The 25,580-nt window shown below is 38.7% G+C and overlaps 1 protein-coding gene across 10 annotated transcripts in view; it reads left to right on the plus strand.

The window, feature by feature from the left end:
* Positions 1–25,580, plus strand: part of LOC106054686 (AMP deaminase 2-like) — an 86,084-nt gene that overhangs the window by 11,380 nt on the left and 49,124 nt on the right. For 7 of the 10 annotated variants that reach the window (XR_008774622.1, XM_056009778.1, XM_056009775.1 and 4 more), the window contains 2 exons: positions 11,953–12,160; positions 19,233–19,256. Coding sequence is in view for 9 of the 10 variants with exons in the window: in XM_056009778.1 (XP_055865753.1) it covers positions 11,953–12,160; positions 19,233–19,256 (232 nt within the window). In the remaining variant the exon portion in view is untranslated. Of the gene's footprint in view, positions 1–11,062; positions 11,084–11,952; positions 12,161–19,232; positions 19,257–25,580 lie in introns of those variants that run through there. The other 3 variants (XM_056009777.1, XM_056009780.1, XM_056009783.1) reach the window with 2 other exon arrangements.

Raw genomic sequence — 25,580 nt, forward strand, 5'->3', positions numbered from 1 at the left:
AGGCTGCGGGACACATATATCTGTGGCATAGAGAAAGCCCTTGTAGAAGACATGCGCAGAAGACGTCAAGAAAACTTAAACAGACCCTCCGGCGGGCAACGGCTTTGTCTGCATCAATGGTGGAAAAATATGCAGGTCGCAACTGGGTTTGCGTGGCCATTTGAAACACAGCACTCATCCTTAATCTTTGGATTCGACGACATTGCCATTATTAGATCTAAATAACTGGTTGAATCTTAGCCCTAAAAAAAACAACAATTTTACATCCAGTAGCAGAATAAACTACACAATCATAAAAACAAAATGCCAATCATTAGCTAACGTTACACCTACTACAAGTTGCTTTGATCAGACATATATATATAGAGAGAATCGGACCTTCCAAACATTAACTAGAGCAGACAACAGTTCTACATCAAAATCTCAAAGCAGAATAAAATTCATAGCCACTCTAGTAAACATTCAACGGATTAGAACCCCTTTCCTCCAAAAGAAATTATAAAAAGAATTAGGTCACGTCCTAGCCCTAACAGGCATACCCTCTCATATAACAGGCATACCCTCTCATATAACAGGCATACCCTCTCATATAACAGGCATACCCTCTCATATAACAGGCATACCCTCTCATATAACAGGCATGCCCTCTCATATAACAGGCATACCCTCTCATATAACAGGCATACCCTCTCATAAAAAGGCATACCCTCTCATATAACAGGCATACCCTCTCATAAAAAAGGCATACCCTGTCATTCACTGCCTTTCCTTGAGTCATTGTTTTAGACATACACATTTATGTATTCTGCCACCTGCTAGAAAGCATTCTGTTTCCGGGATGATCTTAAAGATCAAATCCCCGTGAAGGTGGAGAGATGAAATTCTGCGTTTTAACAGCTCATGGGGAAAAGCTAATGCGGTTGGTCGTTGTGCTGATGACTTGATACACTCGTATTTCAGAGTCCGATAACATTTACACCATAGGCCTAGATCAAGATTCCCGGGGACGTCGAAGTCTACTGTTAGCGTGATATCGTGTAATTCAAGCAATCGATCGGAGCTAGTATTGATCTATTTATAGTTACAGAATACAGATTGGTCGAATAGGATTCACATTTTTCTGTGTATGTGTGATGATAGAGAGAGAGAGGGAGAGATCGTGGCAGATATTGGAAGATACATCAATGCAACACCTAGGCTCTACTCTTCTACCTCGAGGCGGGTAATGCTATCTATACACGTGAATTAATGACAGCCATTAAAAGCGTAGCCTTCTATTCTCGTCTGCAAGTGAAATCCAATTAAATGACAAAGAAAGCAGATTAAGCACTTGTTCTATTTATGAATAGCCAATGAAATACAGGTGCAACCAAAGTAAGCAAAGTTCCCCTTTCAGACCTGGCGATCTATGGGGCAGGGGTGGAGGCATGATTAGAAGGGCTGAAAATGAATCACATTTTATTTCGTGTCATTGACCTTTCCAAGTTTTTTTTTTTTTTTTCAAGCTGACGTCTGCACTGCTCTCTCGTGCTGTCCAATCTCCGTCTTGTGATTGGATTGTACTCTTGTTTTGATGTCTAGATCATTCTTCGGGACACGCTCAGCTCTTATCTTAGTCACACGTTAACTGTACTTTCACTCTCCCGAGTCTTTTTAACTCTTTCTCCCCGTAATTATTTACCACATTCTGGTGGAATCAACGTTGGTATCGTCAGTTAGGAGAGAAAGAGTTAAGTGTGTTGATGTTCAAGTCCCTGATTGAGGCGATACTTTGTGTTAATAGTGCCCTCAGTGACAGTATCGTTAGTACGTCTTTTGCATAGTACGTTTTCTTGACAAGCACCTTTAACTCTAGCATGTTGAATGCGCTCTGGGCTAATCTTTTTTTTTTTGTGGTCATGTCGGGGGGGGGGGCGGTGGCTGAGCGGTCAAGTCCAATCTCCGTCTTGTGATTGGATGTACTCTTGTTTGATGTCTAGATCCTTCTTCGGGTCACGCTTAGGTCTTATCTTAGTCACACGTTAACTGTACTTTCGGGGGGAGGGGGGCGTTGGCTGAGCGGTAAAGCGCTTGGCTTCTGAACCGGTCCCGTGTTCGAATCCTGGTGAAGGCTGGGATTTTTAAATTTGGGATCTTTGGGCGCCTCTGAGTCCATCCATCTCTAATGGGTACCTGACATTAGTTGGGGAAAAGTTAAGGCGGTTAATTTTTGTGCTAGCCACATGGCACCCTCGTTAACCGTCGGCCACAGAAGCAGATGACCTTTACATCATCTGCCCTATAGACCACAAAGCAGGGGCGTAGCTAGGAATTTGTCTTCCAGGGCCGGGTGTTTGACCTTTTTTGGGGCCCTGCATTTTGCATAATATTCAATACTTAACTTAAAAAGCACTCATTTGGGGGAACCCTTCAAGTGGGGGCCCGGGGGGATTTTCAAATTCTCCCCACAACCTAGCTACGCCACTGGCACAAGGTCTGAAAGGGGAACTTTACTTTATGTGGGGGAGATTATATGTGGTTGAAGAAATGGTTTTCGTGATACCCTTTTAACAATGTCGTTTGCAGTGGGCCAGTGATACTTTTAATGTGAGAACCCGTCTCTATAAGTACGTTCTCTCTTCCTGCTCATATATTGTTTACAGTTTCATTGTCATTTTGGGGCAGTCTATTTCCTGTGCTTAACTATGAGAGCTCGGTTGAGTGTGTCACTACCTTTGACCTATGACCTACGACAGTGTTTTGACGTTTTTGTTTTCCATTCGATTTTTTTTTTGTCCTCTTCTAATTTCACTGTCTTCCATTGTAGAGTGTTTTGGGGGAAATCTTGTCAGCTTTTTTGTAAATATGTGTCAGTGTGACTCGAGGTCCGAGGCTAGGGCCTAGGAAATGTTCTAGGCTGCTCAGAACATTTGTTCTATAACTTGTATGTGACAATCATTCTATAACTTGTATGTGACAATCATTCTATAACTTGTATGTGACAATCATTCTATAACTTGTATGTGACAATCATTCTATAACTTGTATGTGACAGTCATTCTATAACTTGTATCTGACAAGCATTCTATAACTTGTATGTGACAATCATTAGATAATACAACTATCTCTTGCCACCGTCGTAGGGTGGGCATTTTTTTTTTAAGTGTGGGGGGGGGGGGACAATAATTGAAATCACAGAACAAGTGTTCTTTTATTTTTTCACGCTATCACTGTTACCTAAATCACAACCGGGGAGAGGGGGGGAGGCTTTATAAGAAGGGAGGGCTAAAGTCCTCTTTACATTTAATCAGAATAAGATGATGACTATGAATGACTTGTCAGCAAAGAACTTTACGCTCTGGTTACCCAATCGTCTGCTAACTTCCAAATCTCATGTTTTCTCATTTGATAGCTTCCGAATCTCATGTTTTCTCATTTGATAACTTCCAAATTTCATGTTTTATCATTTTCCAAATCTCATGTTTTCTCATTTGATAACTTCCAAATCTCATGTTTTCTCATTTGATAACTTCCAAATTTCATGTTTTATCATTTCCAAATCTCATTTTTTCTCATTTGATAACTTCCAAATCTCATGCTTTATCATTTCCAAATCTCGTGTTTTCTCATTTGATAACTTCCAAATCTCTTGTTATGGCCACTGTTTATATCCAAATTGTCTCATTGATTAATATCCAAATCTCATATTGTTTCATTTTTGGTTTTGTATATAATTATCATGTGTTTTTTTTTTCGTTGTTGTTTTTATGTAATGCACAAATCGTAAGACAAATTTCCTTATGGGTAATAAATATTATTATTATTATTTTTATTATATTGTCCTATTCTGTTATTGTACACAACTTTATTGATGTTTACAATAATAATAGTAATAATAATTTTATTTATAAAGCGCTGTTAATAAACAAAATGTAGGCTCAAGGCGCTGTAACAACATTACAAACAAAAACACGAGAGCTACATTAACAATTAATCTAAAAAGGTTTTAAACAGATAGGTCTTAATGTTCATCTTAAAAGTGGTGTAGCATGTTGTCTGTCTGAGATCAATGGGGAGTGAGTTCCAAACCTTTGGTCCGTGAACTGAAAAAGCACGCAGACCGTAGCTTTTGAGGGAGAAACGCGGCACTACTAAAAGCGTTGAGTCCATTGGGCGCAGGGCTCTCTGGGGGACATACAGGGGCGTAACTAGGGATTTGGGGGCCCGGGGGGATTGACCTCTTTGGGGGCCCCTTACATTTTGACATTCGACATATGACATGGGATAATGTACGCAAAAATATATACGCCCCAAATCCAATTGGTTCAGTATATCAGTAAACTTAACAAAAAGTAATCAAGACTCTTTTAATGAATAATACCTTTATTTATTAGTTAAATAATGCACAAGTGACAAATCTAAATTGATATCGCTTCACGTCGTGCATTCTGTGCAGCAAAGACATCTATAACATCAACTACATCAATACTTTCTAGTATTTGTGACTTCACTGATATTAAAGCCATGATAAGCCTTTCTTGTGTCATTGTGCTCCTGAGATAGTTTTTGATGAACTTGAGCTTTGAGAATGATCTCTCACATGACGTAATGGAAGTGGCCTGAGTTAGCAGTATTCGGAGGAGGTTGCAAAGTTTGAGCACACGTAATTACCATATGAAGCCTGTTTCCTCAATATGTCTATTGGTGATTGTATTACTGGTTTGTTGATGAAAAGTGCTCGTGCATCAATGACATTATTGAAAAAGGGATTTGGCATTTATTTCATCATACAAACAGGAAACGTAGCACAGTTTGTCATAAGCGGGTCTTCATCTAACAGGTGTCTTGGTTCAAGAAGAAACCCAAAGGTATCCATTTTCTTTCCAACCTTTGAAATCTGCTCTTCATCTCCATATGAAATCTGTCCAGCACTTCTGTCGCAACACGTTTGAATTGCAGTTCTATTGACAGTCCTACATTATAACTCAACTTCCCATCAAGTCTTTTCTTTCTTCTGGTTGTTTTGATTACAGGTAATCCATAGTATTCACTACCTTCTTTTGCTTTTTCAATGGATTGGTTTTTTGTCAGTTTCTCATCATTTTGCAGAAAGCATGAAAGGGTACTAATTTCTTTAGCAGCTTCCCGTATATGCAGTCCAGACTTTTGTAGTTTCTTCTGAACTATATTAATTGGCCTCAAGAGCTTTGACCAGAATTCAAGATAGGCAAAAAATTCTTAATTTTCCACTGCATGAAGAAGATTCTGTGCTAATATTATATGGTATTACGTCATTGTTGGTTGTTTATGTTTTGTGCGCAAAATGATTCAGAGCATACAAAAGTGGGAAAGATCCATATCTCGTTATGCTCGAGTATAGAAATACTCCGAAAAGTGGACTGTTGTATTCACCATCACAACTGCTGACGAGTAGAAGACTCAGGGAATCATTCCAACTGATCCCAAACTATTGAAACCATCGGTAGCTGAAAATGCAGAGACATTACTCAACGAACGACAGATGAAAAGCTAAGGGAAATACAATGCAAAAGCAAGACTACCTAAAGATTATACTGTCGGAGAGTTCGTCTAGGTCAAACATGGCAGAAAGCAGTTGTCATAAAAAAACATTCAGCACCCAGATCTTACATCATAAAGACAAACGGAAAAACATACAGAAGAAATCAACGCTTTTTGAATAAGAGTTTCGATGAAGAAATCTCTGGGTACTATGATACCGATGGAGACAATGAACTGCAAACTGTTGGAAGAAACGAAACAGACAGTTATAGACCAACGTCTAGAGAACTTGTTGTGCCAGTCAAGACAACCAGAAGTGGACGAATTGTTAAAGTTCCTAGTAGACAGGGCCGGCCTTAGGCCACTGCAGCCTATGCGGTGACAGTGGGCCCCGCGCTTTCATAGGACCCGCGCTAATTCTAAGTTTACATTATTAAATTAAACCATTATAACGTATATAAAATAACAGGGTTTTCGTGACCGCCTGATTTTCCAGGGCCTCCAGGAAATCTCATGAAAAGCAAAATATACGATAAAGTCCTGAACTTTTTTTGAATTTATTCAAATCTCCTAAAGAATAGACGAAATTCAAATTTTGGGGTGCCTATAAATAAAAAGTGGCATTGCGAGCTTTCATTTGATAAAAATGTATTGCAAAGACGAAAGTAGGCCTATTTTCTAATTTAAAAAAAATAATTTTGACATTATGCTCATCCCTACCCAGACTAGGCCCCGCGCGATCCGTTTCGCATAGGGCCCCGCAAATGCTAGGCAGGCCCTGCTAGTAGATATCACTTTTAAGAACTTTAAAAGGAAGGGTGTGATAATAACTTCAAAAGGAATGATGTGCTAATATTATATGATATTACGTCATTGTTTGTTGTTTATGTTTTTTGCGAAAGCAAAAGGATTAGATGGAAATAAAAGAGTTTCCATTGGATTGAGGAAAGATGAATAGAGGGGTAATAACTCGAGTGTGAAGTTTAATTCTGAAATTATAGACGCCAAACCCAAATAATGGATTATTCTAGCATTATTAAGAATAACTTTTGGATCTGTTATACTCTATTCTGTAAATTTTGATTCCAGGTTAATTAGTGTAGCCATAAAATACTCGACATTTAGATCTATTATTAGTAAAGGTAACAAGATACCTGGAATTCGCTGTATATCATGCAGTTTTATTCGTGGCAACAAAGTTTAAAATGTAAAACTAACACTTAAAAAAAAAACTTTGATCTCTGTGGGAGAAAATATTTTTAAAAGGTCAACAAAGTCAACCTAGATCTAGGTTTAGTCTTTGTGATAAATTTAATCCATAAATGTTGAAAAAAAAAGACACCCTTTGACACTATTTGTCAATCAAATATATTAATTTATGTATTTACAATAAATTTCGGACACCCATTTGGGGGCCCCCCCTAGGTGGGGGCCCGGGGGGATTTTAAAATTCTCCCCCCCATCCCCCCCCCCCTTAGTTACGCCACTGGGGACATATGGAGTAATTAGTTCGCTAATTTTTATATTAACATCTACATAGGTTTTATTTTTCATTTTAAATGGCAGTCTTAACGCATGGAACACTTAGACTTATTGATAATACTCCGTAGCATTAGACCAAGGTTTCAAACCCACAGAATACTTCCCAACTCCATGTTAGTTACGCCAAAGCAGATAGCCGAGTGGCAGAACTCCAGCTTGCGTAATTCTCTTACCATTAACTCGAAAGAATTTTGGACGAAATCAGCACGTCGACCATGTAATCATCGGCTGTTGCCATGGCTAACAAGATAACAGTGGTGTCAGGCATTGCTCTTTTTTAAATTTTGTTGAAATCTTTTTAAGTTTCTTGGAATGTGGGGCTAAACCTGGGCAGCTGTAATCTTTACTTGACTAGCTGAAAATGTCACGAGAGACTGCATTGCAAGAACAAAACAAGTTTCTTTTTTTTATGTTTTCTTCTTTTTATTTTATTCCCGTGCTAGTTTTTAAAAAATCAATAAACGAGGAATATGGGGGGAGGGGGGAGGAGAGACCAGTAATAGGAGACAGCTGGACAATAATTATACGCTGTCTACAGGGAGACTTGTGGCCTGAAGGCGAGTTTGGTCACCAGAACCGATATTTCCCAGTGACCTCTATCCGCTGAGAACTCATGGGAGGGGGGGGGGGTGGAGATACTATGCAAATCAGCTTCTCTGACTACACATCAGGTCCACCCCTAAAACTAAATCAACGTTAGGCTCTCGTCCTGTGAACTAAACTTTGTGACAGGATGACACCGTTAAATTTCACCTGGTGTCTGGTGAGAATTTTTAAAAAGACACTTAAAAACTATACGAAGCTTATATAAAGTGTAATTGTATCAATTAGTTCGGATCAGTCATGGTAGTCAAATTTGCAATATATCTAAACTAACAATAATACATCTGTGCGATTGTAAATACTTTTTACCAAATTGTTGTTTTTGTTTAGCGCAATTTTACTGCTTTTAGCTTTCTCAGTGTGCTACGATCCTAGACCACTTGTCTAGACCAGTTGGGAAAGGGGGGGGGGGAGAATCTGTTTCAATGTTGCCGTGATCGCTTTTTAAATGCTTTGAAAAAGTACGCTTAACCACTACATCTATCAAGTACAATTTATTTTCCTTGTTCGATACTTAACAAAATAATTAGTTATCCATAGTTAAACTAATTGGTTATTTTCTTTATATTGATTGTTGCTTATTGTCAGGTACGATAAATAGCTGTGCGAAATTTCAACTTGATCCGCAGTTTGGCGTGGGAGAAACAACGTGAACAAACTTTTTTTTACCCGACAGACAGATACAGTACGTTGATATAAGCTTTGTCAAAAGAGGCCGGTGCCAGGTCTCTAAGATCCCATGGAGACTTTCCATTATGTGGTGTAGCCAGTGTTGATAATGGATATCGATTTGGTGAATCTGTCGGACGTGGTGGCTTTAAGGCAGGGCGCCCTGTCTTGGATATATGGTGGCTTTAAGGCAGGGCGCCCTGTCTTGGATATATGGTGGCTTTAAGGCAGGGCGCCCTGGCTTGGATATATGGTGGCTTTAAGGCAGGGCGCCCTCTCTTGGATATATGGTGGCTTTAAGGCAGGGCGCCCTGGCTTGGATATATGGTGGCTTTAAGGCAGGGCGCCCTGGCTTGGATATATGGTGGCTTTAAGGCAGGGCGCCCTGTCTTGGATATATGGTGGCTTTAAGGCAGGGCGCCCTGTCTTGGATATATGGTGGCTTTAAGGCAGGGCGCCCTGTCTTGGATATATGGTGGCTTTAAGGCAGAGCGCCCTGTCTTGGATATATGGTGGCTTTAAGGCAGGGCGCCCTGTCTTGGATATAGCTTTCATCATTTCAATGCCTTGACGTTCCCCTTGCCCAGTTGTCACCCATCTACCTTCAAAGTCTTTATAGTTTGATGGTACAGGGCCGGCCTTAGATCATTTGTGGCCCTAGGCGAAGTGAATTGGTTAGCACCGAATAAAATAAAGATAATAAATAGCAAAAAACAAACCAAACAAAAAAATCACTATAATGTTTCGATTTATTTTTTAAAAAATTAGTTAGGCTAGTGTACTCCAGCAATATCATTGGGCACAAGTTTCGCAATTTTTTTTTTCTAGAAAAAAATGTTTTGAGTCCTTCACGAGGCCCCCACCCTTCGGAGGCCCTAGGCTGCTGCCTAGTTTGCTTATACCTAAGGCTGGCCCTGGGTAAATGTGTGGTGAAGGGGCTTTGGGGTGAGATTTTTATTATATTTTTTTTTGTTTGGATCTGGCGAGTCGAGGACCAGACGTGTAGAAACGACTGATGAAACTTGGTATAAATTGTGTGCAGATTTCGATTCACTGGCAAGTATGGAGCTAACTAACAATATCTCTTTAAAAAGTGCTCTTCAACAGCGCAGGCTAGCCAGGACTCAAATGTGCTATAAATGAATGAATTCTCGATATAGATTTAATAGTTTGACCGAGTATGTGATGACACTGCTGGGTTCATTACTCTCTTGTGTGTTACTCTTAGCTGCTTGCTAAATGTATGCCTTGCGTAGGTCTTGGTTGAAAATGTGTCATGGGTTAATGATACAGTTTTATTATTGTAAGTTATTCACCAGCCGTGGATAAATGAGAGCAAACGTCGTTGGGCTGGACACTCGACTCCTTTGTTATGTAAATCGTTGTCCGCATAGACTGGAGCATTCTCGCTTGACTCAACACCAGGACGCGTTATCTAAAAATGAACTTTCCCAGACAGAGCCGGTCCTACAGGTTGCGGGGCCCTTTGCGAAACGGAACTGCGCGGGTCTAATTTGGGTTGTGATAAGGATAATAAGTGAAAATTTAAGATTTTGTATTAGAAACTAAATTCGTCTTTGCATTTTATTTATAGTTTACTAAGTACAAAACCACGGTCAAATTAACTTTACGAACCATCTACAGTAGATAGTAGTTTTCCATCAAAAAGCCGATAAACATTCAGATATTCCTTTTAGATTTACTATCGACTCTCAAAATATCGCTTTTGTTATTTTATTTTTTTCATATAAGAGGTGGAGATAGATTCAGATCTATATTTGTATGCCAGTGACGAAGTAAATTAAGTATTTGAAGTTCTTGTTTGGTTAAAATTCAGCTTATTATATAACATTTGTATTAAATAAAGGTGACAATGTCTTTTTTTTTTTTTTTAAATCGCGAGTAGGATTGGCGTTTTCCATATTGAATGACACATCAAAATGACAATTTTGTCTGTTTTAAGATTTGCATGTTTTCAGTGGATTTTAATAATTTCAGGACATTTTCATGACTTTTTCTTATATTTTATAATTTGAAGAGAATTACATGAACCCTTTAATAATAAGATAAAATGGTTCGATTTAATAATTTACACATAGAATTCGCATCGCGCGGGGCCTATGAAAGTACGGGGCCCACTGCGGCCGCATAGGTTGCAGTGGCCTAAGACCAGCCCTGTTCCCAGACCAGGCACTAGTATATGAAATGAATTGCTAACTCTAGTTCTAATCGTAAATGTTAGAATTGTTTAATACAAATCAAAGAGACTTAGTCACGAGTATAGCCGAGACTATTTGTTATAGAAGGCCTCACCACTGACGTCGGAACCTGTGGGCTGTGTAGACCAATAGCTCGTTGCCACCTCTTACAGGCCTGTGGCGTGGCGACACGTTATTTGGTCTAAATTGCCCACAGGTTGTGACGTTGCAGGTCAGTGTTCGGGCCTTCTGTAACGCATTGTCTCGGTATGGCCATGTTCTTTCTCGTTGAAGCACCAATGTTGACTCTTTCACAACTGAATGCCCTCGGTATGTGTTCACTCGTATATCTTGTTCATCTCTCCGAATTCTATTTTCTTGTGTCTTTCTGGCCTACAATTAAATCTAGTTCCCGCCACTATTCTTATTGTCACGTGTCCATGGTATTCAGATCGGTAAATTGGTTGTCTTTCTTCTTATATTTCTTTTTTCCAGGGAAACTCCGATGGTTTTTCAAATTTGAATTATAGACATTATTAAATGCTGCGCAAAAAAAAAAAAAGTTTTTAATAGTAAGCATTTTAACATTTTTTTTATTTAAATGCTTAGAAACATTTATATTTAATAAAATTAGACAGTAAATTCTTGACATCTCAAAAAAAAATTAATAAAAAACGGGGGTCTTTTGAGATTTTTTTTTTAGGTTAGGCATACGTCACTTCCCAAAACAATACTGAAAGCGAATCTAGATCTAACCAATCGTATCGCTTCATTCTTACAGTGGCTGTTAGTCTTAGTGACGGCCTTCTTCATAGTTGTGTGGTACTGTTAGATATATATATATAGTTTTAAAGCATAAGAATAACCAACTCGAGAAAAAAAAGTAACATTTTCATCTATCTCCACCCTCCCCCCGGTCCGAAAAAAGTAAATAGATCGTGTCAGTGTAAGTCTAGGCTATGTGTAGTCGGTTATGACAAGACAACCAAGCGATAGTGTTTGTGTGTGTTGAGTGGTCAGGCGAGAAAATACACACTGCCATGGTTAGTCAAGCATGGAGACCTACCATTAACACATATTTTTTTTCTTTGCTTACAAGATGTAGATCTAACTTCACAGTCCTAGATCTATTTCTTTTATGAGAATGTACTGTATGGTTTTCGTTATGCAGTAAGTCAATAGATTAAATTAATAGGTTTGTGTGACATCACACCCGGTAAAAATCTGACTGTTTTGGATGCGCAGGAAAATTACGTCAGAAAAACATCAATTACTAAGTTATTATGGAAAATAAATAAAAAGAAAAATTTATTCATTATATGTAAATCAAAACACATATTCTAACAAAAATTGTCAAGACCATCGGAGTTTCCCTTTGACATTCACTAGATGTGTGCTTAGAATGAGTCACTCTGGTAAACCGTATCATGTTTGCTTCCAGGAAGTCTGTCTCCACCATTCTCCCCGTCAAGGACCAAGCTTCCAAGGCACAGGCCCAGTGATCTGGACGAGGAGCTCTCCAAGGCCGGGGAGTCGCTCCACTACTCTATGTGGTCAGATGAGGCGGTGCAGGTCAAGTTTGAGCTGCCGAGGTACCCCATCCAGGAGAAGGAGAGCCGGGAGTACTTTGAGCGACAGTTATCGATGAGGTATTTGTTTTGATTGTATACATCTGTATTCATCCGCCTTTATAGAACGTTACTTTGGCTATTAATATTACTACTTTGGATGTGGCACATCCTTACTTTGGACTATTACTTTGACCATGACACATCACTACTTTTACCATTGTATTTTTGCCTTTGCAACTTGTTTATTTTATTTTTATTTTTTTTTTTTTTGGCTATGGTACATTTTTACTTTGGCTTGAATATCATTACTTTAAACAATTTCATTGCATCTTATTACTTTGTCATTTCGCAATATTAATTTAGGGATTTTACATTCCTATTGACCATTTCCTGGGAGGTTTAACAAAGTCGCCCTTAAATTGTTTTTTTTCTTAACGTAGATTATATTTCTCGTCCCTCTTCTGATAAAGGTAGTAAGAGTTTTATTCAGGACATAGACATGTACACAAAACTCAGCGCCCGTACATTAAATCCAGCCTCGCTCCTACACGGACAGAACCAGGTTATGGGGTTAGAGAGTAAAGTGGCCAACTCGCTTTGTAATGTAAAACTAACCACCAAGATTTTAAGAAAAAGGCCAAAATTGTTGGTTCTAGTTGAGATGAATGACTTGGACGTAATTCTTTTGATGGTCTAAAAAAAAAATTGCCAATAAAAGTACAAAAGTAGGTTGTGTAAGTCGCCGTGGCTGTTGCATGGGGGATTTCTAAACTGGTCTTCTAGCCTACTTTGGTTAATTTTGCGGATTTCATACAATTGAAGTCTTGACATGGGAGATTATCTCTTTGTATACCTTCTGTCCTTCTGAATCTGTGAATCAGCAAGGAAAGTGAGATTCTAAATCTGTGAATCAGCAAGGAAAGTGAGATTCTGAATCTGTGAATCAGTAAGGAAAGTGAGATTCTGCACCTGTGATTCATCGTTTCATCCACTTGTTCTTCTAAATCAGGGGTTCTCAACCTGTATGTCGCGACCCCCTTGGGGGTCGATTGACGATTTGCCAGGGGTCGCCTAAGACCATCGAAAATATGGATTGTTTTTGTCTATTCTTCTTTTGCTGTGTGTGTGGGGAGGGGGGGTCGCGGCCGAGTGGGGGATTCTAAAAAGGGGTCGCCGAGCTTAAAAGGTTGAGAACCGCTGTTCTAAATAAAAGAAGTGTTATTTTAAGTAAACTCAAATCACTTTGAGGTGTGACTTGTGCAAAGCGTTTAGCTCCCGAATCGAGGGGTCCAGGGTTTGAATTTCCCATTCTTAGGAGTTCTTCCAGGTGGGGCGTGGTGGCCGTGTGGTTAAGCGCTTTGCTTCCAAACCGAATCTCCTGTTTCAACTCAACTCTAATGGGGGTACCTGACATTGTCTGTGGAAGTTAAAGCGATTAGTCCTTTTGCTGGCTACATGACACCCTCGTTAACCGTCGCCCATAGAAACTGACGAGCCTTACATCATTTGCCTTATAGATGGATGGCTGCCTGGTCGTTCGGTTTGCGCGCTGGACTGTCGTTTGGATTTATCGATGGTCCCGGTTTCAAACCCTGCCCGCTCCCATCCCCCGTCGTCATGCGGGAGGTTTGGACTAGGAAGTAAACTATCTTTAACTCTAAAGGAACATCCGAAACGTAAAACATTTTTTTTTTAGATCGCTATTTCTGAAAGGGCAACTTTATTTTAATAAAAATAATAATAATAATAATAATCTTTATTGTCCGTATGGAAATTTGTCTTACAATTTGTGCATTACACCAAACAAAAAAACATTATAACTATAAGAAACCAAAGTGTACATTCACACCAGACTCACTCATAATTTACATGTGACAAAGTTTATACCAGAGTGTTCATCCAACTCCAATGGCTACCTGACATTAGCTGGAGAAATGTGCTTGCATCCTTGCTAACCATTGGCCACTCTGTGAATATTTGAAGACCAATAAAAACAAATTACCCCCCCCCCCTTTTTTTTTCCCTTCATTTTATAATAGTATAAAATCTAGCTAGATTAATTAACACAGGAAGCGGTACAAATGTGCTATAAAATAGACGAGGGAAGGGGATATACATTTTTTTTAAAGCTCCTTGTAGCTAGAGCGTGTTTATAAGTGTGTATATGTACAAATGTTTGTGTGTGTGTGAGTCCTTTCATTATGACCTAGATTTGAACCCACAGCTTAATGCTCGTAAAGGATGGGATCTAACCTCGGTATCTCCCTAGCTCATCTTAGTTCTGAAGAAGAAAAAAAAGGGGCAGGTGGGCTTGACCCGCCTTTTGCACTATTGCATAAAGCTTGAGTATTGTTGTTGGCTGACTTAAAAGTACATTTGGTGTCTGGCGAGTCCACCAGTTCCTTGTACGATGCGTTCAAGCCTTGATTGTGTACACTTAAAGCTGTACACAAAATATGTACATGTTAGATGTTAGGTCGTGGCACTGTTTCAAGCGTCCTAATAGAAAGACAGCACTGTGTCCAGGCCCTGGTGACCCGGTTGGCTAGCAGACAGATTAAAAAAGAGTTCACGTAACTTCTGCTGAAAGCAAGCTTGTCCCTCCCCCCCCCCTCTCCCGCTCTTTTTTGTTTGTTACACACTCAATGTTTTCACTTTTTTTTTTGTCGGATATTTGTGTAATCGCCTTGACTTTGTTTTGTGGCGAACTGTAACAGGTGAACGCCGCGTGTGGATGTACTGAAGGATCTAGATTCTAGAACCAGCGGTTAGGAAAGATTGTGTCCTGGTTGCGCGTATTAAAAAATATAAATTACGCTTCACATAATAGATATCACGCATCTCGTGTTCCTTGTTACACATCACATATCTGATATCACACATAACAAATGACATATTACACATCACATATTACACATCACATATCTGATATCACACATCACAAATGACATATTACACATCACATATTACACATCACAAATGGCATATTACACATCACATTACACATCACATATTACACATCACATATTACACATCACAAATGACATATCACATATTACACATCACAAATGACATATTACACATCACATATTACACATCACCTATCTGATATCACACATCACAAATGACATATTACATATCACACATCACATATTACACATCACAAATGATATTACCCATTACATATTACACATCACAAATGACATATTACACATCACATATTACATCACATATCGTACACCTCGTCTCTTATACTGCATACTGCACATAGTACATGGACAGCTTATTTTCTAAGCATGTGTATAAATCATAGCTGGTGGGCAAACAAAAAAAAAATCAAATACTTTTTTAAAAGACAAAACTTATATTAATTGAAGAAAGACCTCCGTTCTATAGCTGCAATATCTCTCAATATTGCAAGGTGTATCCCCCTTTTCAGTATAAAACGAAATTAATTTATGACCACTAATTTATAAACTAATTGGTTATTATTGTGATCGACTCATATGTGGTGTTTAACAAGGAATAAATTAAAAAAGACCCCCGCTCTATAGCTGCAATTTCTCTTAATATTGCAAGGTGTATCCCCCTTTTCAGTATAAAACGAAATTAATTTATGACTAATTTATAAAGTTATTGGTTATTATTTTGATTGACTCGTATGTGGTCTTTGACAATGAATAATTGTGCTAATTTTCAACTTGATCCGAGACTGGAAAGTGGGAGAACTAACGTGTACAAGATTCCACCCAGATAGACGAGCCGAGTGAGTTGATATAAGCTTTGTAAAAAAAGGTGCACAATTTAAGTTGGGAGTCTCCATGCAACTTGGCGCCACACAGTTGTTGGTTGTTTTTTTTTTACTAGAAGAGCTCACTGATTTAATTGTGCCCATTCGATCTAGACAGGACATGGGGCGCCTCGTTGGTTATTCGATCTAGACAGGACATGGGGCGCCTCGTTGATTATGATTTTGAAATCGCGTTTCTCTCCACTTTGCTTTCATGTAGAACGGGGAGGGAGAGCTTGGGAGAGTTCTCGCATCTCGGTTTAAATCCCCAGCTCAGTGGTTTTAGGTTTAAACGCTTTAGAGTCAGGTAAACTTTTATTCAATTAGTTGTTAAGCCATCATTAATGGAATACTAAATATTGAACACCTTGATGACAAGCACTCTATGACTCAGGTGTGGGTTTTTTTTTCTGGGTTTATTTCAATCTAAATATGGGAGATCCTTCCCCCCCCCCGCTCATTGAACCACCTTAGTTTATGTAACTGAAGCTCAGTCGAATCTAAACTTCTGCTCTTTTAATGGTATCGATTCTCTCGCTGGAAGTAGCCAACAAAGGAATCGTCTGTTTAGAAAATAGTCGATGCCGACCAGCAGACGTGAAGTTTATGTTGTGACGTCATCTGCAAAGCTTTCTACACGTTTTTCTCGTGTCTTAGTAGAGATAAGAAATATTTGCAGATAATCGCGCTCACATTTTTTTTTCTTATTCGCTATCTTCCTTTTAAAAAAAGAAAAATATGTTCTAATTTCTTTTCCAATAGTTTCTCCAACATTCAGGTCATAGAAATTATGTCGTCTGCTGAACCACTTCTGTGATTACACAATAATTTTTTTTTAATTTCTACAGAATGTGTTTGAAGTTTCTGTTAATGGTCTGTGTGTTGATAAGTAGATCTATGAATGTCGATGTTACTCGCGAGTTCGTTGCAGACACAATAACAGAATGAACGAAGAATATACTTAATAACTCAGGCTGATAACTTCAAACACTTTAATACCTAAGAAAAGGGCACAGTCCTCTGTCGTCGCTAACTCGGTGGCGCCCTTCTTCTTCTCCGTGACTCTTCTATTCTTCTTCCTACTTTTTAATTACTTCTCACTTCACTACGGAAAAAAACCCAATTAAACCCAGCTTCTAGACGTCGTGTCATCACGCTGCAAACACATGCCCGTACAGATGTTTCTTATTTGAAACACGAATGTAGCTAGACTGTTACAATATGTGTTGTTTGGGATTTTTACTTTATACCTAATCTAGGTTTTAATTTGGGAGGCTCGGTGGCTGAGTGGTAAGGCGGGGGTCCCGGCTTTGAATCTCGGTGAAGACTAAGATTTTGAATTTCGGGGATCCTAAGGCTGCTTTTGAGTTCACCCAACTCTAACGGTTACCTCATAGTAGATGGGGGAATAGTAAATAACGGTTGGTCGTAGTGTGGGCAGATGACCTTTACATCGTCTGTCCTGTAGAACTCAAGGGAGTTAGGGTTAGAGTTAGGCTTAGGTTAGTAATAAACCTTCAAAACAAGAAAAACATTTCTAAAAATGCTTTAAAAAACAAAACAAAGCTGATATTAAATGTCTATTTGTTTCATCATCATCATCACTCCTTTGAGTTACTCATGGAACATAGGGCCTCGACAAAAACACGCCACTCTCCACGGTCTCTTGCTAGCTTTTTGATGGTGTCTCAGCTCTTCCCAGTCTTCTCTGCTTCTTCAAGTACACTGCGTCGCCATGTTCTTTTTGGTCTTCCTCTGCGTCTTGTTCCCTGGGGGTTCCACTCTAAGGCCTGCCTAGCTCTGTTGCTGGTATCTTTTCTAAGGGTGTAACCAATCCATCTCCACTTCCTCTCTAAGATCTGCACCTCTATATTTTTCTGTTCACTCATCTTTTTGGTCTTCCTCTGCGTCTTGTTCCCTGCTGGGGGTTCCACTCTAAGGCCTGCCTAGCTCTGTTGCTGGTATCTTTTCTCAGGGTGTGACCAGTCCATCTCCACTTCCTCTCTAAGATCTGCACCTCTATATTTTTCTGTCCACTCATCTCCCACAGTTTGGTGTTTTCTATTTGTTTCAGTCGTGGAACTATATGTATCATCGACTTGGACATTGAAATCTGTGCGATAGAAATATTTGTACCAATCGTTTTTGTTTAGTTTCTTGCTTTCTCAGTGCGCTATTATTCAATCACTTGTCTGGACCAGTTGTGAAACAGGGGGAGGGAAGAAGGGGCGTATCTTTGTGAATGTTTACATGATCGTTTTTTTAATGCATTTAAAAAAATGTTCACCCAGGGCTCAAGATTCCCCAAGAGACTAATTCAGCTTATACCACCACTTCTGTCAAGTACGATTTCTTTCCCTTGTTCAACATACCAGATAAAATAATTAATTTCCAATAGTTAATTAACTAATTGGTTGATTTTCTAAAATCATTATTGTGTTGTCAGGAAAAAAAACGAAATAATGTTCAAAATTTCAGCTTAACTCTTTCTCTCCGTAATTATCTATCACATTCTAGTGGAATCAACGTTGGTATCGTCAGTTAGGAGAGAAAGAGTTAATCCGAGATTGGGTGTGGGAGAAATAACGTGCACAAACGTTATTTGTAAGTCTCAAAACTTCTTTCTGGTAAAGCACTTGAGCAGATAAAAGTCTAAGCGCTACTAGTTGATCATATTTGTTGACACAATGATTTGAATAACTCTCTAGTATCTGCTACTTTCACCCCGATATCGTCTGCAACCATAGCCACCGGTGAGTTGTCTCCCCTAGCCTACTCCGACCCTTATCCTGATCTCAATCCCCCTGTAATCTCTACGCCAAACAATGCCAAACAGTGTATTCTCTGCACTTTTCAACAGCTTACATTCAATCTTTGATCTTGAGCAGACGACATTCTTTTGTTCAATTAATCGCTACAGAAACACGTAACCTTATGACCTAGCTTGAACTCGGCACCCATTCTTATCTTTTGTCTTTAACGAATGTTCCATTACCTGAGCGCCGTCCCCCAAAATCCCCAAAACTTCCACCACAATAGTAGACGGTTCGATATTGAAGCTCGAGCTTCTTAAATACTTTTGATTGGTTGACATTTCTCGCTTTAGGGTCAACAAGGGAGACAAAAAAAAAATTAGTGGTCTTATACTTTCGTCTGCTCTGTGCCGTTATTTTACGCATGGTTTCACATTGTCCTTTAAATAGATCTGTCCTTGAAATAGATTGAAATAGATTTATTTAAATAGATTATTTTACGCATGGTTTCACATAGTCCTTTAAATAGATATGCCCTTTAAATAGATCTGTCCTTTAAATAGATTGACGTTCGATTTGTTTGACTTTTTTGTTTTCCTATTTGCAGACACCTTGGTAAACAAGGACAGAGGTAAACGTTTGGTTTGAACTTTGTGTTCTCTAATTTTGTTTTGTTTTCATTTACCCAGTTCTTAATTTTTTTTTAGTTTTTCTTACCCCGGAAGGAATACAGCTTTCTCTTCTCGCCATCTTGTGTGGTCATGACACTGACCTATATTAGGCTTCTTGCTTGAGACATTGATACTCATTCTTCATAACATGTGTGTATAATTAATACATGTATGTAAAGCCCACACAGATATAACGAAAAAGGGACCACACTGACCAGGGCACGAATCAATGACCCTGCCATACAACTCCACTTAGTTTTAAGTGAACTAACCGCTATAGTAAATCGTAGAGATGTCCGAAAAAAACATCTTTCTGATCTGTAGCATTCGCAGGCATGCAATTGTCTCATCTTGAGGCCGACCGCGCGTCTGTTGAGTAATTTAAATATGGCGGGAAAGTAGTAAATGCGACGGGGCATTGTACTGGCCACACAACTGCCTCGTAAACCGATAGCCGCGATCACACGTGCTACAGAATTCAAATTCAATCTAGGGCTTAGAACTATCATTAGGCATAACTTTTATTATATGTATATAGTGAATCTTCCAAAAAGACTTTTTTTTTCCAACATATTTTAAAAGTTTGTGGGGGGCGTATTATTACTGGAGGGGCGTTATGGGTGAGTGGTTAAGCGCTTGGCTTCCATAACGAGAGGTCTCGAGTTCGATGTTGATGAAGACTGCGGATTTTTTATGACGTTCCTGAATCCCCCCCCCCTCCCCCCAACTGTAATGGGTACATGGCATGCGTTTGCGACGTAAAGGCATTCGGTCATTGTGTTGGCCACATGACACTCTAGTTAACTGTCGGCCATAGAATTACATGAACTTAACATCATCTGCCCCTGTAGATTGCAAAGCTTGAAGACGGGTACATTTACCTTATTTAAAATGATTCCTGGTAATTAAAGGTATTCTATTCTATGTGATCGATAGTTCGGTACCCACTGACGCTATAGATCTATTTATAGCACTAGCACTCTTCCATTTAGAAGACAAGTTTGGCTCGATCCAAGAATGTGACTTCTTTCCCACTCATTTGTTTTTTTTTCCCCTCCCCTTGTTGATTCTCGTCTGCCGACCTCGACCTTAGAGTATGTTCCTCTCTTGGACTGATTTAAGTGTCCGTGTAGCCCTCAACCTTTAACCAGAATAGACGTGTCATGGCTACATTTAGCCTTCTAGAACTTTCAACTGCTTTTCCTACTGTAGTGTGTGTGTGTGTGCATTAAATCTAACAGGCAAAAAAATGTTGTTAATACCCAGTGCTGATTTGAAAGTGTGCTCTAATGGACCTCATTCACCAATCGTAAACAAACAACATTTAGCAATTTCATGTTTAATTCATGATGGTTGTCACGTGACAGTTTTTTTTTCTCTCGTTGTTTTATCAATAAGATCACGTGACTAAATGTTGTTTGTTTACGATTGGTGAATGAGGTCCATTTTTGTGTGCGTTCACACTTATATTGAATATTTATCTTTCAAGTCTTTAAGTTTTGCTTTTAATTTCAGCTTGAAAACAAGAATTATTAATTTATTTTTAATCCTCCGTAGAAATATTTAATTTTTTTTCGCTTGTTAAGAATGGCCAAATATGTTGGTCCCCCCACACGCTGTGCTTTATCTTCACTTATCAGATACAAATTAAAGATGAATTCAATGATAGACTTTCTTAGTCGATGCTTAAAATTTCAATCTCGAATTTTTCTTTTTTTTAAACCAATTTAAAAAGGAAAAGAATACGCACAATGTGGTGGGGTTGTGTTGGCCTATGAAACTGCAATCAGCAATGATTAACTTAACGAAAATAATTGAAGTTTAGTTAACTCGGATGGGATATTAGTGATAGGACTGCGTCAAAAAAAAAAATAGCCATCTTATATTTGTTAAACATGGAGAATGATCTTTTCACATTTTTAAAATTTTGCCACGAAAATAAAAGAGGAGTGTTAAAATGGGTTTACCCTTTCAGCTGACAGATTTATATCAAATATAAAATACTGTGAAAACGGGGTTACCCGATTTATTAAAAAGTTTCGTTTTTTTTTAGTAGAGATACAATTAGGTACTTTTGGTCTATTTTTAGGGCCCTCCGGTACTGGTAGGGGCGTTAAACATAAACTGCGGTCTCCGCCACGATCTAAGGAACATTTATGCCAAGCTTTTCCAAGATTGGTTAAACGGTTTTGATTTCTATGCGGTACATACATACGCTTTACTTTCTGCTTTATATATTAGATAATGTAATAAAAATCCCCTATTTATTTGAACTTGAACAGATATTCTCCCTTTTTTTTCTTTCTATCAGAATGCATTTCATTTCAATTGCGTTGCACTGTGGGGGGAAAAAAGACAAAGCATAAGACATTACAATTGATCTTATAGGCCGGTTGACTAACTAAGATCTTAGAATTGTTAGCTTTTGTAGTCCAGGCAAAAGATGTGATTTCCCCCCCCCTTTTCTAAAGAAAAGACAGACTGTTCCTAATGTTTTTGAACCGCTCATAGAAAGTTTTTTTTTTTTTTAGAAATTCACTTATAAATTCACAGTAAGTCATACTAATCAATCTAAAACTTGTGAATGACAGGATTTGTAAGAGGTTGTTTTTTTTCCATGAACGGAAGATTGTTTGATAGTGTGGAATGCGTCTCAGCTGTCGTCTCGGTGGTCCCGGGTTTGAACCCTTCCCGCCACTATCTTCCGACACCCTACGGCTTTTCTTTTGTATCATGGAAATTCAGCTAGAATCGTTTTAGTCGAATTTCTTTAATAACGTCAACGATAGACCACAGCCTAAGGATAAAATATAAGTTAAACCTTATTAACTCTTTCTCTCCGTGATTATTTACCACATTCTGGTGGAATCAACGCTGGTATCGTCAGTTAGGAGAGAAAGAGTTAGTTATGTTTAAGGTCGCTATTAAAGGGGACCTAATTTTCAGTCTTGTCAAAAAGTGCCAAATTTACTGGTACCTAAATTTCCGGGTGCCTTAATTTCCGGCTACCTAATTATCCTGTGCCTAAATTTCCAGTGCCTAAATTTCCAGTGCCTAAATTTCCGGTGCCTAAATTTCCGGTGCCTTAATTTCAGGCTACCTTATTATCCGGTGCCTAAATTTCCAGTGTCTAAATTCCCAGACAGCCTACGGGAGGTTTTGGGCTCGGTTGTTATTATCTTTAACTCTGAAAGAACATGCACAACAAACGAACGTGTTTTTCTGAGTTGCAACAGTCATCGCTCTGTTTCCCCTGACGTCTGCTGGGGCGCTGTGACCTAATGGTTATCTCCCTTTACTGAATAGCCTCGCGCACTGTTTGACACAGGTGTGAACAGTTTGACCGCAGACAAATGTGACTCATCTAAAAAAAAAAAGCGTGTTTATTACACAAAGCTTATATCAACTCACTGACTGGTAAAAAGTTTGTACACGTTATTTCTCCCACACCCATTCTCGGATCAAGTTGAAACTTTGCACAATTATTCATTGACATAGACAAGAAGTGAATGAAAAAAAAAGTAATCAATTAGTCAATTAATTAATTATTTTGTTTGCTATCGACAATGGGAATTATTCCTTTTGCTTTCACTGATATGGCAAAATATGTAGGGTTTAGTTCACTTATATAATTGTTGCTTTATTTCAATCACACCCATTCTCGGATCTAGTTGAAATTTGAAAACAAATATTAATTGTACCTATCAAAACATAAATCTATTTAAAAATTAATCAATTAATCTATTAATTATTGGTAATTATTTTCATAAACAATAAGGGAAATAACTTCTACATTTATTAATACATATGTAAATGTGTTAATTTTCCCCTTAAATAAGCTTTGCTTTCTAAACAAAAGAAGTTTAAAATATTTTTGCTTGTTATGTCTGTGTTTATTACGAATAAATCATTTATAATACAGAGGAGTACTGGCTATATAGGCATTCGATTGAGTGTCCATTTGAAAACGGTACTCAATGGACTGGTGTCGTGTAAGCGATAGTGTTCTAACTGTATTGGCGGAGCGATAGAGTTAATTTTGTGTGTTTATTTTTAGCCAGTCAATTTCGCTGGCTTAGGATTACTGAGCTCACTGGTTCAAATCAATTTGTAATTGTATAATCTTTTTTACCCACATAAAAATGTTTTAATATCATACAAAATTAAATAAAAATTTATTTTTTTAGGGGGGGGGGTGTGGAATGAAAGCTAAATTACTCTGACCAGTTCTATATTTAGCCTGGAGTTATGGGAACTGTAAAGATACTGTAAAAATTGTATTAGGCCCTATACTCATTAGGTCTAGTCGAGGTCACTCGTGTACTAGGCAGTATGACAAAAGGTGCAAGGGCGACTACTCTTTGTTTAAAGCTGGAAAAAAAAAGCCTTCACAGTTGTTGAACTTTTGATTATTTATTTTTTTCGTTTCTGCTCCAAATCATTTCGCAATTTTAAAACAAGGGCAACAAGTAATATTAAATTGACAAAACTAAATTGTAAAAAAAATGTTTAACATGTTTCGGATGTTCCGTCAGAGTTGAAGATAATTCGTTGTGGACATTACACGGGATAACTGGTGAGAGCGGGCAGGGTTTGAACCCGGGACCATCGATTAGTCAAAACGACAGTCCAGGCAGCCATCTAGCTGCTGTATGATCAAATAATGTTCAAGTAATGTTCAAATTAATGCTCAAATAATGTAGCTAACTAAATATACACATAATAGTTATCATTGAAAAATAAGGAGAAAAAAAACTATCACTGGAATCGAACCCACGACATTCACGTGGCGTTCTATCATCTTCTTATCAACATACTACTTTTCACAAAGTTTCAGCTTGAAATAAATGACTAATTTTTCGTCCTTTCTACCATCTTCCATCTTATCTTATCTTTTATAATACAGACTTACTTAGACTTAGGTCCTCCCGCGCCGTTCGGCGCATTGGGCGGCAAGCTGTCTCCATAAAGATCTGTCATTGGCAATTTCTGAAGCCTCCTCCCACCTGGTGTCCACTGTTCTGAGGTTCTCCATGAAGATGTGGCGCCAAGTATTACGAGGACGACCGTGTTTGCGCTTTCCTCGTATTGGCCTCCATGTCATTGCAACTCTTGGTATGTGTAGTTCATTTTGTCGTAGAACATGCCCCGCAAACCTCATACGACGTTCTGTCACAACCTCACCAAGTGTTCGACTCCCAGTTCGGCATAGGATTTCCTTGTTTGAGACTCGATCTGTGTAACTGACTCCCGAAATCCGTCTCAGCCATTTTTGTTGAGCCACATTTTAGTATCTTCTCAATTTTGACAGACGACTTCCATGTCTCACATGCATATGTTGCAGTTGGAATGACGATTGTGTTGAGAAGGTGTATTTTTGTCTCGATTGCAATGGCTTGGCTTGTCCAAATAGGCTGCAGCCTTTGGTAAATGCTCCCTGCCTTTCCTATTCGGCACGCTACATCATGGTAGGCATCCCCATCATTTGTTATGATGCTGCCAAGGTACAGACTTTACTTCAAAAAAAAAAAAGCCTAACAGGCTATGTGTGAGCCTATAGTTGTGAGCTTATAGTGGTGAGCTTAGTAGGAGAAGCAGGAAACGTGTGTAGTCTGCGTCAGGAGGTCATTACAAAGCTTTTACCAGCTCACTCCGTCCGCCTGATACAGATGCTCTACACGTTCTTTCTCCCACTTCCCGTTCCCGGGTTAAAGTTGAAACTTTTGCACGCATTTCATACACAGAATGGCTGCCTGGTCGTGCGGTTTGTGCGCTGGACTGTCGTTCAGATTTATCGATGGTCCCGGGTTCAAACCCTGCCCGCTTCCATCCCCCGTCGTCCTGCGGGAGGTTTGGACTAGGAAGTAATTATCTTCAACTCTGGAGGAACATCCGAAACATGTAAAACATTTTACAAACAATTGGTTGGTTTCAGATCGGTGAAATAAAATAGACTTCTTATCACTATACTCTGAACCGGTTTATGTAATTACAAAGTGTCTTTCTTATTCTTTTTTTTTTTTTTGGTAATAATTTCGATTAATGTGAAATATTCTTTAATCCTAAATGGGTCAGGAGTCAATCATTTCGGGCGTGTAGTTGTGGTCAAAATGGTTCGGCCTCAAGATTAGATCGTAGATTATTATATCTTCAAATCCGTTTGATGTAACTAGCCTATTCAGATCCGTTAAATGTAATCAGTCTATTCAGATCCTCAGATTTGTTTAATGTAATCAATCAAGATTCTGATCGGCATGTAATGGCTCTTGCATTGTTAATGAAGA

Source organism: Biomphalaria glabrata, chromosome 14, assembly GCF_947242115.1.
Source record: "Biomphalaria glabrata chromosome 14, xgBioGlab47.1, whole genome shotgun sequence".
NCBI lineage: Eukaryota > Metazoa > Mollusca > Gastropoda > Planorbidae > Biomphalaria > Biomphalaria glabrata.